Source organism: Triturus cristatus, chromosome 1_1 (genome assembly GCF_964204655.1).
Source record: "Triturus cristatus chromosome 1_1, aTriCri1.1, whole genome shotgun sequence".
Classification (NCBI taxonomy): domain Eukaryota; kingdom Metazoa; phylum Chordata; class Amphibia; order Caudata; family Salamandridae; genus Triturus; species Triturus cristatus.
Window position 1 is genome coordinate 216,230,947 of NC_140579.1, and position 12,389 is coordinate 216,243,335.

Consider the following 12,389-nt stretch of genomic DNA (forward strand, 5'->3'; position numbering starts at 1 on the left):
GGCCCTTCTTCAGGGGATAATCTGTAAGCAATATAAATGATACACTCTTGAAATATAATCTTATGCGCAGGGTGAGTAAACATTCAAATGTGCAAAGACTTTTTTAAGAAAAAACTGTTGTTATGTATACAGAGTATTGAGATGATTTCCATAAGTATACTTTTACAAAGATTGAATTCAAAAACAAATTAGAAAAGAAAAAACCAAAAAATGGAAAGAAAAGGTAAGTGTGTGAAAGAATGAGGAAACCGGCACCCGACTACGGCTGATAGCTTGTGCCCCGAATCGTGCAAAAACCCCAAACACTTTGTGACACCCTGTGTTTGCCATCAATGATAGGGATGGTGGCCTGCAGGAATGGCAGACCATCATCCCAGTAATTGCATTCCAAAATAGAAATCTTTTTTTTTTAATGAGCCCATGTTCCTTTCAAAATCAATGCAGATAAAAAAAAAAATTATAATACATTTTTAAACTTTGGAAAACTTCAGGGGGAACTGGCAGTTGTCCGTGCACCAGTGCCTACTCCCTATTTTCAAAGGTGAAGGAGTTCAAGGGGAATCCTTCCCCTTTGTGAATCAGTTACCACATCCTTTGGGGAATCAGTAACTGATCAATGGTTTACAACAAGACAAGCAGTTGCAAACCATTGATACATTTAACTGAACTGCAATTTTGAACAACAGTTCCTTTTATGCCCCTTCCAAATTGCGATTCAGTATGGGTCAAAGAATCCCTTTAACCAGTTGGAACCTCTTTTCAGACTTGTAAAATAGTGTTTGTAAATTATACATGGCCCTTTCACAGTCACAAATGCTGTGATTTTGCGAAGTACACGGTTTGTGACCGCAAAAAGCCTTTTTACAACTGGTCCAACGTCCCTGAAATGCCAGCACTACCAAAGTGTTTGTGGTCATAGGTCAATCCTACAAATTTACTACGAACTTATGTATATTGTAAATCTTACTTTTTGCTATCAAATTTTAGGTACGTTTAAATAAATTATTTATTTAAGACTAGACATTGTGTTTTTTGTGTGTCATTTCCTGGGTAACGCAATAGGTTAGCTTTACCCCCTTGCTGTAAGCTTTGACAGCTCCACTTCATTAACCCTGGGGAGTCAGCAGCCCTGAAAACAGTAATTTGCTTATCCAGTTGGCTTGTTTTGTCACTGGTGGTTCTGCAACACCATTAGTAAATGACACTAGACAGGGCCACTGGAATTATGTGACTGTGCAGCTGCTGCATTTTCCACGTAGTAGCAGTAATTGCTTTATTTGTTGATTAATAAAAATCATTACAAACAGAGATAAAACACAGTAGGTAAAAAACATTATTTGTATACATCTTTACACTGAAAATGTTAGCAGCAATAATAGAGAGCAGCAATGCATAAAGTGCATTTGTGCAGAATTGCTAGAGGACAATTTCCAAACCCTATCGTTAAAATGTTAAAACGCTTTGTCTTTAGTCTTAAATTTAATTAACCAATCCTGTAACAGTTATGATGTAAAGTTTGTGTAGAACTTTTTAAAAGCAGATTTTAAAAGCAGATTTTTCATTTTCATTACAATTTTTGCATTAACAACATATTACTGTATTAATATTCAGAATCAGTTTTGGCTAATAGTTTTTTTTCGGCAATAAAGATAAACTTTACAAATTGGGAGATCAAGTGAGGCATTGACCCAGTAACACAGGTAATGATGGCGTGCCGACATGATCTCACCCCTAATTAATTAAAAATAGGTCTTAACAGAGTCTTCAGGTCTTCTAGCAAATCGGGGCATGTAGTCACAATATGTATTAAAGTTTCGTCATAGGAACCACATAACCTACAAAGGTTAGAGGACCATTTTTTCCCATTTGGGTATTCTGTCCTTAGTAGGGTATCTCCCAAACCGTAATAACATACATTTGTCCCTTAAGAATGATTTTAAGTCGGTCAACAAGTATGATTGGGGTTCTAATTTAATAAATGAGTTGGTAATTGACCAAAAATGATACTTTATTCTGAGCTCATCTTTATCTAGAACACTCAATAGTAGATTGGCTGATTGATTTATTGTTTGTTTAAAAACAGATTTGCTCCTCACCTCTTCTTCAAAGGTTGGGCAATCAAAATTATTTAAACTCTCGCTTAAAAAGGATCTCCAGCTGCTAGCATGCTCATACCTCGTTATCTCCTGCCAGCACTGGTTTGCAAGGGTACCTTGTTCTAAGCGATATAATGAATAGAACATTTTTAAGAAGGCAGATTGCCGTACCAGGAATTGCCTTTTCAGACCAAATTCTAACCTGACATTAGCATATATGCCTGGGGATCGTAAAAACTGATTTGAAGACTTTTAATTGCAGGGCATCAAGAATTTTTGCGTCTTTACCTCGAAAAATCATTGATCCGTAAGCCAAAGATGGAATCAGCTTTGCTTTCATGACCTTCAATAGGTGTTCGTGATTTGGGCATGACAACTTGTCCCTCAACTTTCTAAAAGCAAATGCCAATGCTGTTGCCTTTGCTTTGAGGTTAATAAAATGCTGTTTAAAAGACATTATCATCAAATGTTATTCCTAAGTATTTATAACATTTTATAGTTTCGATATGTAACCCATTAATGTTCCATTCTTTCTTATCTGTTTTTGTTCCACCTATAATAATTATTTTTGTCTTTTTGGTATTGATTTTCAAACCGTTAAGAGTGATATAATAATTAAAAGAATCAACTAATTGGCTTGGACCTATGACAGAATGACTTAATAATATAGTGTCATCTGCATTTTGTAAATACTTAATGTATTTGCCTAAGAGTGAGGGTGAGTGAGCGTTAACTTCTTTAAAGTGTCTAGGCAGATCGGCCATAAATAGATTAAAAAGGAATGGAGCCAGTACACAGCCTTGTTTCAAACCAGTCTTAGTTTCAAGTCGGCGGGTAGTACTTCTGCCATCTCCGATTTTGATCTGAACCCATGTGTTGGAATGTAACAATTTAATCATATAAAACAATTGCTTTGGGATACCCCAATCCAAAAGTTTAGCTCAAGGTAAATTTTGAGGAACAGAATCAAAGGCGGCTTTAAGGTCGACAAAACAAATATATAACTTTTGCTTTCTATATTTTGCCCTATCGCCTAGTAAAGTCAATAAAATCAAGTTTGTGCTGGTTGATTCGCTTCTTTTAAAACCAGTTTGGAAAGCTGGAATTAGTTTATTTCTTGTGGCCCAGTCTTCCAAGTCTTCAAGGAGGCAACTCTCAAAGATTTTAGCCTCCACATCAGTTAGAGCGATTAGTCGGTAATTTGCAGGATTGTCTTGTGGACCACTTTTATATATCGGCTGAATTATGCTTCCTTGCCATGACTCGGGAACTGATCCAGATTTAATAACATCATTAAATAACATTGTTAAAACCTCTGGCCATGCTTCCGATTTGCTTTAAAAATTTAATTTGGAATCCTATAAGGGCCGGGCGCTCCATTCGATCTGATCCTGCTAATTGCATTTTTGACTTGCTTTACAGGCCAAAACTCCATTACTTGTGGCTCCGCTTGGGCAATGAGCGGGACTTGCTCCTTAGACCATAACTCCTCAACGTGTAACTCTGCTTGGTCAATTTGCTGGACAGTACTGTGTTTTCTGCCTTCTTCTCTACTTGATATGTTTGTCTTCTGGCAAGCAATATTGGAGTAGAACTGTGGGGCCGAGGGTGCAACGTAAAGATTATAAATAAAAGATGCCCAGCAAGATTCGTTGATATTAGCACTATTCCCCCTTTTGCTACCATTTTCAAGATTGTTAATTATGCCCCAGAACAGTTTTGGATTTCGAGTTTTACATGAAAAATGTAGTTTGGCCCATAGTCCCTCGTAATATGATTGTTTGGCTTTCCATAGTTAATTTTTGTATTGTTTTTTGGACTTTTTTAATTTACGAATTTCCAAAGTTGTTTGTGCTCCATTCGGTTTTCTGAAAACTGCCCTGATAGCTCTATTAAGCTCTCTTTTTAAGCGAAACAACCGATTATTATACCATCCTGATTTTTTTGTTGTCATGCTGGAGCCTTTTGATGATGTGGATGGGGGAAAACGATCTAAAAGTGAAGCACACAGATAAGGCCAGATAACAACCATAGACTTCCCTTCTTTTTTTCCTCCAGAACTTTGTTACTTATGAGTTCGTGAAAATCCAGTATTTCCTTTTGGTTTCTCGGATGCCATACTAACCTTTTAAGGCTAAAGGCTATTGGTACAATTTTTAGTGATCTTGCTGCTGGTAGATAAACCAATGATAGTAACAAGGAAATTGATTGTAGGTTGTGATCACTTTCTATCCTGGGTATTACTTGATATTTATGAAGGGAGTCTACCAGCTCAGATGAGATGATGGAGTAATCAATGACGGAGAAATTACCTGATTTCTTGTTTGTGGGTATTTGACCATCATCCTGTAATAACACGAGGTTAAATGTATCGAGCTGAGAACCGCACATCTGTGATAATGCTTTTATTGGTTTATTGGCGCAGTTTTGACTAAGGAAATGCATATTAAAATCTCCTGAGATGATTATCGTTGCGTCTAGATGGTTGTGATACAACACTTTGACTATTTCCCATAAAGTAGTGAATTGAGATGATTTATCACAGTTTTTTGGACTTAAGTAAACGTTTAGGAGTATTATGGGTTGATTAAGGGCTAATTTAATACATAAAAGCTAAGCCAATTGAAAGTCAATTTCAAAATGTTTGACATCCAGACTTAAGGAAATGTAGATGGATAGGCCTCCACTTGCGCGACCAAAGACTGACTTACGCAAAGCAACGTTCAAATACTCATAATAGCCAATAAGGGGTTCCTTCTCCGTGATCCATGTTTCCTGGAACATTAAAACATCAAAGTCCCTGAGGAAGCTTATTGTGTCTGGATCTTCTATTAACGTTTTTAGACCATTTGTGTTCCACGAACAGATATTAAAGGGTTTTAAGACTTTATTATAGTTCTTTGGGCATCATTCGTGCATGTCAACACTCCCTTTTGTGAGTATTTTAGGGAGCCAACTCCAGTTGTCAATGAGAGCTGTATCTTTCTTTAGCTCTTTACATACACGAATGCCTAAATTATAGCTCGTAATCTTGATCCCGGATGTCAGATCTAGTTTGGTCAGCGGCCCTGATGCTCCTTTCAAGATCCTCGAATGTCCTCTTAGGATTGAATTGGTGACAGGATCCCTTAAAACTGGACTATTAGATGTAAACATTGGGATCAGCAAAGTAGGATATTTATTTTCGCTGATTTTCCATATTTTAATACCCCATTTCTCAAATTGAGTTTTATTTGCTAAGATGTTACTAATTATGTCTGCTCGATGCCAAGTTGTAATAGTTATCTCTTTGTTAATATTGTTATGGTCCTGCTTGAACTCAACTGAATCTAAGTCATCTGATGTTAGATCTTTGAACTCAGGAATAGCGTTCAACAGTTTCAAAATATTACCTCGATTCAAGATATCGTATGGACCTCTTGTGGTGTACTGTGGACAAAATGCTAATTTCGTTGCTGTATCTAAGAATTCATCAGTCTTTAATTTCTCTTTTTTTGTATTACCATTTTTCTCCAATGATTGATTGATTGATTGATGTACTTATAGAGCGCAGCTATCACCCTACGGGTATCTTGGCGCTTGCATTGGGAACCCGTCCTGGTTTTTCCCTGTAAGATAACCCGTACTGGGCATCCCCAAGGTGAAAGCCAGGCATCCCGCCGCGGGGGGCCGTTGTGGAGATTAAGCAGGCTTGTTGCCCAGAGCTGCATAGCGTGAACTCGTGCTTAGAGTGGGCACCGAAGCGAGAATTATCGAGTCCGTGGACGATTGGGCTCTGGACCCTGCCGCGTCGGGAATCGAACCCAGGTCCCGGGTCTGATCTCTGCTTCAGGGTATGCCTCCTCTAACCAGTGAGCTACACTTCTCCAGCTGCATATCAGGAATGACCCCTTTACCAGACACTGTATCATCCACTATAATTTGTTTGGAGGGAACTGTATGCTTGATGTTGATTACGCTATTTTCTGGAAAGCCAACATTATAAGCAGAGTTCCATATAACAGCATGTTGCTCTTCACAGTGTTGTTCAGTTCTTCTATGAGCCTGGTCTTCTCCCCTCACTTGTGAGTTAGATGTTACAGCGATTTGAGACCATATGCTGTCATGGAGCACTTCGGAAGGTGGTCGTGTTAAGGCTTGACTGGTTAGGTCAGCTATCGTTTTGCCAAAGCAGGATTCCAAGGGTCTAAAGATTGGATACATTTCTTTCGTAATGTGCTCAGTTGCCAAGACGTCGATTGAGGATTTTTTAATTTTTTTTGATTTATTGTGAGTTTTCCTCAGTCTTTTTCTTGCCTTTTTGGTTAGACCATCTGAGTTTATATTAAGAACTGGAGTATGGTTTGAGGAAATTTGTTGAGCATTAACTTCGTCTACTGATGTTTGATCCATAGTTTCATTTCCTTCATTCAAGTCCTGGGATTTCAGTGGCATATTTGATTTGGTTTCGTCATTTAGGGATTGGTTTTCTCTTGCTTCAACTTTTCTTTTTGTTAGTGCTATATTATGTTGTTGAAATTTCTTTTTATTAAGACTATATTTATTTTTTGATGTTGAGTTTATCACATTTTTTGCCTGTGAGTTCCCAATTTCATCTGAGGGTCCCGAAGTTAAATCTTTTATATCTGAAAGGGAGCCATGGTTATGTTCAGTTGAGACTGTTTTGTTTTGTGCAATTCTGTCTGACATCACCTTTACCTCTTGAACCATGGATCTCACAATGGTCGGTAGCTCTGAGATCTTATCAATTAGTTGCGCACAGGTGCATGTTAACGATTGATGTTCTTTGACTGCTTGTACTTTGGCTACCAGGTTTGAAAGGTGAAGCAGTTTAGCATCTATTACAGCTACATAGAGAGCCAATGTGTTTAAGAAGTCCACTTGAATGTTCAATTTATCCGAGTGAAAATTAAGAGCGTTAGTAATGTTATCCATTGTGTTAAGTAAACTACCCCATATTCCACAATCTGGGCTTTTTTGTTTATTTTCTAAGGCACAAGTTCTATCCCGAAAGTTTTCATCATATTTAGCAAGCAATGATAGATCAGCTGAACTAAGCAGATTGATCAGAGTCGGCTTGCACAGATATACTTTGTTCTTTTGAAATTGGCACATTATCGACTGTGACTTTGCCTGGGACCAGAGTTGACTTGTTGTCTTTATTAATGATACTAGTTTCCAGAATTAAACTTGATAGCTCTATATTGGATGACATTTTACTGCAATTTGGACTGGAAGATGACTCTGGAATCAAGGTTTGGCAGCCCCTAAAAGTTTCTGACATGAGTATAGTGAGTGAGGACAAAAAGACCTCATCACTTGAGTTTTGGTCCGGACCAGAGGATATATTGATTACGGAGTTAATGTCACTTTGATTAAGGCCTTGTGGAATTAGAATTGTTGAGTCTTTACGCCCATCAAGTATTGCAGTCGAAGACGTAGAAGCCATAAAAGCCGTGGATGCGTGAACCTAAGCTTGTACCTGAATCGGGCGAGTAGTTTGTGAGGATATTGTTGAAATTTTCGCAGTAGCTGTAGACAAACAGTTCCCGATGTTGTTGATTACTAATTGGGAATCACTACTGGCTTTCTTTGACTCTGGAAAAAATAGGGCATTATCCAACATATGCCCTATGTCTGGGCCTAAGCCGTGCGAAACCACTGTGTTAGTCTCGGATATCTCAGATGTTTGATCCCCATTAGCACAAACAGACTCTGGCAATATTCCATTCTCATTTGCCTTATTTCCAGGTTTTTGCTGCTTAAAGAATCCTGTAATAGAAGGTTGGCGGCTGCTGGGCCTGCTACAGACGCCTGAGAATCGGACATCTACAGGAGCATTTATATTTGAAGTAAGTGCTACTGATTTGGTTAGATCGCGAGGTGTGTCTCCCTTATGGCTGCTTTGACCGAGCAGGAGATCGTCCCCGAAATCCGAACTCCTCATTCTTTCGCCGCCGTTTAATTTTAGTTGCGGTCGTGGCAATGTCCCACGCTGATGACCGGACCTCATTGTGTACAGTCTTACTGGCAGTATTTCTTTTATTCTGTTTTCTCCTCTTGCTTCTTTTATTTTGTTACTCGTTTTTTTTTTGGGGAGATCCTTTGCTGGGAGTCGCTGGGTGTGGGGTGTTGGGAAATGCTCTATATTAGATGCTGAGGATAGCAGGATGCGGGAAACAGGGCACAAAATAGGATTCAGGGGATTCACCGCTCTCCTCTGTTCGCCCCCTCTTTATCCCTCTGTGTTCCCTCTTTAACCCCTCTTTATCTCTCCTTCTCACCGTAAATTCTTGTAATACTGATTTCTGGTTACTGTATGCTGTGTATATTAGATGATATAATGGATGTTGGATGCTAACCTTAGGCTCGGGCCACTGCTCACCTCTGTTTCCTCCACACAGATGCACAGCTCTACTTCTTCAGCGCTGAGCTGCACCGGCACTGGCGCTAATGGCGCTGATGGTACTGGTGCCGGAGTCAGTGTAGGACCATGAGGGCTCTCAATGACTGTTCAGCTCAACCAAGCTCGAGTTTGCGCTAGGGACGTGTTAGAATTTGAGCTCCACCGACCGTTAGTCGCTGTCCTGCACTGTCCTCAGGCCTTGCCAGCCAGCCACCACCGGTACTCTTGCCGTACCCACCTCCGCTTGTCACCACTTGTCAGCTGGAGCGCAGGACGCTCTATGTGGTACCACTGAGCGCTGCAACCTCCTTTACCGCCATTGCCACCTCTGCCGCCACCGCCACCTCTACCACCACTGCCGCAGCCACCACCAGATTGCTGCCGCCGGTCCACAGCAGCCCACAGCGGCCCAAGGCACGACCCAACCGCTAATGAGGGCAAGGGGCGGGCAAACGCGGGCAAAAGCTGCGGGAATGCTGCGGGAAATCTGCAGGTAATCGGGGGCCCGTTAGGCACTTGGTTTTAGTTTTTGGAGCGTGGCAGAGTGAAAGCGTGGTGGAGCGAGAGCAGGAGGGCGGCCGGCCGGCGTCTACCTAGTTCGTCGTCTCGTTCTCCGCTGCTGCAACCACGAACCCACAGACCAGATCACTCACTGCATTTTCCACGTAATTATGGGTTAACCACATTATACATCATCTGCTGCATAATCTGCAGATTCTAAAAGAAAATGTGTTTCTAGCTCAAACAGATCAAAAGTTACTAACATTGTGGAGATCTGTGAATCCGCACTGTGTAAGGCCCAATGCAAAGTAGCGGTGGGTGAGACTGAAAGCTCGAGCCAGACTCGAGCCTGATGCCAAGCTCTGGCTCAGCTCACCCTAGAGCCCGAAATAAGCTTAGCTTTCCTGAGGCTTCTTTCTTCCACCTACTCTCTATCCTCATGGGCCACAATTGTGTGATTCTTGGCAAATATTTTATTTTACCTTGCCTCCTTTTTTTTAATTATGACATATGAGTACACCTCCAAATATGCAAGTTTAGGATGTGCACTCTATGAAAACTCCTTGTGTTTGATTTACTAAATTATATTGTTGCTCCATTTTAGAATCTTGGCCACATACTATGGCGTACACATGGCAAATGACTTGCCCCTTAGTTCACTAATTGCATTTTTGTGAGGGGCAGGAATGTTTAAAAACCTAACACTTTAATTTAATGCCATTCGATGAAGTGATATAATCAGATATACTAAGGTAAACACTTGTGCGTGCAAAATGCACTTTTTTTTAATTTTAAAGAAACTTTATTGTATATTTACAAGATATTTCTTTCATGATTTTCATGCTAAATACTTTAGGGCTCAGGTCGGAGTCGTAGAACCCAGCTAGATCCTTGGCTTGACTCTGGGTGGTCTCTCCCTGTTCATTTGCTGATTCGCCCACCTAAAATCAAAGGTTGACTGGTCAACTTTAAGTTGCTTATTTCTGTATTTGGATGATAACCTCGCACTTATGAGGTAAAACCTTTGCCCAGACAATGTTAATGTGTGACAAAATAGCTAAATTATGAAGAAATCCTCTCCTTGGGGAGAGGATGTGGTCTGGGCTACACTGCCAACTTTGGTGCTTGAAACCAAGGTTCGAACCTCGGGGTCGCGTCCACATCCTGTGATTCTGGGCAAATCACTTAATCTCCCCGTGCTTGAATGTGTCCTTGTGTAACGTAACCGGTTATCATGTAATGTGCTCCAATACCTTCGGGTTGAGTTTGCGCCATATAAATCTGTAAAAAAAAAAAAAAAGAAAGTAATACTATCATAAAATGTGCAGGTTTAGGTTGCATTTCTTGACACATAATTTAGTTGACTCTGTTGCATAATTTGATGTTCCCCTGGTGCATAATTCCAGTAGCCCTGATAATACCTTCCACACATACTGGCCAGTAACATCAGAGGGCCCCGCATGACTCCTGGAAAGGGTCATGATGTGATTTGTTCCAATTAAATTGGAATCTGTGATCTAGGGCTAGATGTACAAAAATTAGGAACAGCAATTTCCTAATTATTATTTTCTGTGAATTAGTCTTAGGAAACGCTATTCCTAATGCTTGAAACTCTTGGAATTTCATTTAGTGATTCATAGTGGGTTATAAAATAGGCCTACCTCATGAAAATTAACGAGGTAGGTTGCCAATTGAAATCCACTGGGATTTGCTGAAATCACGGAGATGGTGGCCTGCTGGTGTCAGCAGACCACCATGTCTGTGATTGCTTTTAAATAAAGCAAATCTTTTTTTATGCAGCCCATTTTTCTTAAAGGAAAATGGGACATGTTTAAAAATAAAAAAAATAATGATTGATTTTAATTTTTTAAGAGTATGCAGTGGTCCGTAGGACCACAGCCTGCTCTTAAAAATATTTATTTACACATTCTCAAAGAGGAATTTGCGAATGGGTTAACACCAACTCTCAGTTGGCAGTAAAGCACAAATGTTTTTCGACTGCATTTTGGTCGCAAAACATTTGTTCATACCAATGTGAATCGGTATTTGGAAGGTACGCTCTGAACACGCCTCTTATAAATACTGATTTACACACCCAAGTTGCGATTCGGTAAAAGGTTACCCAATTGTAATTTGGGGTTTGTACATCACATTCAGAGAGTGGCTCTAGTTTTGGAAGAGGCAGGGTCAGCTGAGCACCAGCTATTTCTGTCTCCACTTTTCTCAGGCTGGGAGTGGATTTATCCGTCTTCCCTCAGTCTCACACGCTTTAATCGCATTGACAATTTAAATACGTATTTACTGTGCAACCTCTAGATTCTCAAGTTTTGCTGTTCCACGCTTGAATGGTTAATTCAGTCCGGGGATTTTATTTGCATTTTGGGACGTGTCCTGATTTTCTAACAGGATAAGCAAGGCTACAGGCCTCAGCGTGCAAAGCATATCACCACCATGGGCAACACTACCCACCCCCCACACATAGCATGCATGCCAATAAACAGACCACACATTTTTTTGTTTGGGAAAAAGCTGCTGCAGGCTTATTACATACACCGTTATGCAATATGGTGGGTTATCTTACGGGCGATCCAAGGGCAGGCAACCTTCTTGGCCGCCTGTCCACCTGATGAGCCACACAGCACTGGGGCGAACCCCATCTGTGCTGCCCCTTCTGGTGACCCTCTTCCCGGATCACGTGACGCATGGTCCCTTATTACTCACGCCCCTTTTCAGGGCGGAGCATGGCAAGGTAAGCCCCTGGTTGTTCAGGCCCACAACCGCCCAAAGGACTAAAGGGGCGCCGACACGGTTTTCCAGGAACCTCCCATGAGGCTCCTGGTCTTTGGCTCTGGCACCCCCTATGGTGCCACGCAGGGGTACCCTTCTGTACCCATTTGCTTCTAGATCGCCCTGTATCTCCGCCACAGCTCTGGAGGCGGCCACCGTCGCCGCCAGAGCCCCCCACCAAAATAGCTATAGTCTTGCCCGCTAACTCTCCTGTCTAGAACCTCCTGCAAATCTAGATGAACGAGAACATCCCTACTGGTTATCGATGCCCCATCTATAACCCAATAGCCCTAGACGTTAGCTTGGATCAGCTAGTGTCTGGTGAAACCAAACACCCAAAGCCTGTGAAGTTGTGCCAAGCACTATTCACCGCACGTGGCAAAGTTCCACTGCGTCACATGAGTCAGCCCCGTCCCACTCTGGGCTGGACAGTTTCAGACACCCGCCCTCTAGCACCGTGTGTGGCTGGACACATATGTCTCCCATCTCTGGGACAGCAGCTCACAGGTTGGAAGACCGTTCCTACCCCTGCTTGCCAGCTTAGGCTATACGGGCGAAGGGGGATATGCTTAACCCTGGCACAGTCCCTTTACTTGCTA

At 41.3% G+C, this 12,389-nt stretch overlaps 1 protein-coding gene across 1 annotated transcript in view; it reads right to left on the bottom strand.

The window, feature by feature from the left end:
* Positions 1-8,190: 8,190 nt before the first annotated feature.
* LOC146870009 (uncharacterized) overlaps positions 8,191-12,389 on the bottom strand; it is a 145,734-nt gene continuing 141,535 nt past the window's right edge. Inside the window, exon 4 of the mRNA XM_085640894.1 lies at positions 8,191-10,284. Within this exon, the coding sequence (XP_085497020.1) occupies positions 10,189-10,284 (96 nt within the window). The 3' untranslated portion in view covers positions 8,191-10,188. The remainder of the gene's footprint in view (positions 10,285-12,389) is intronic.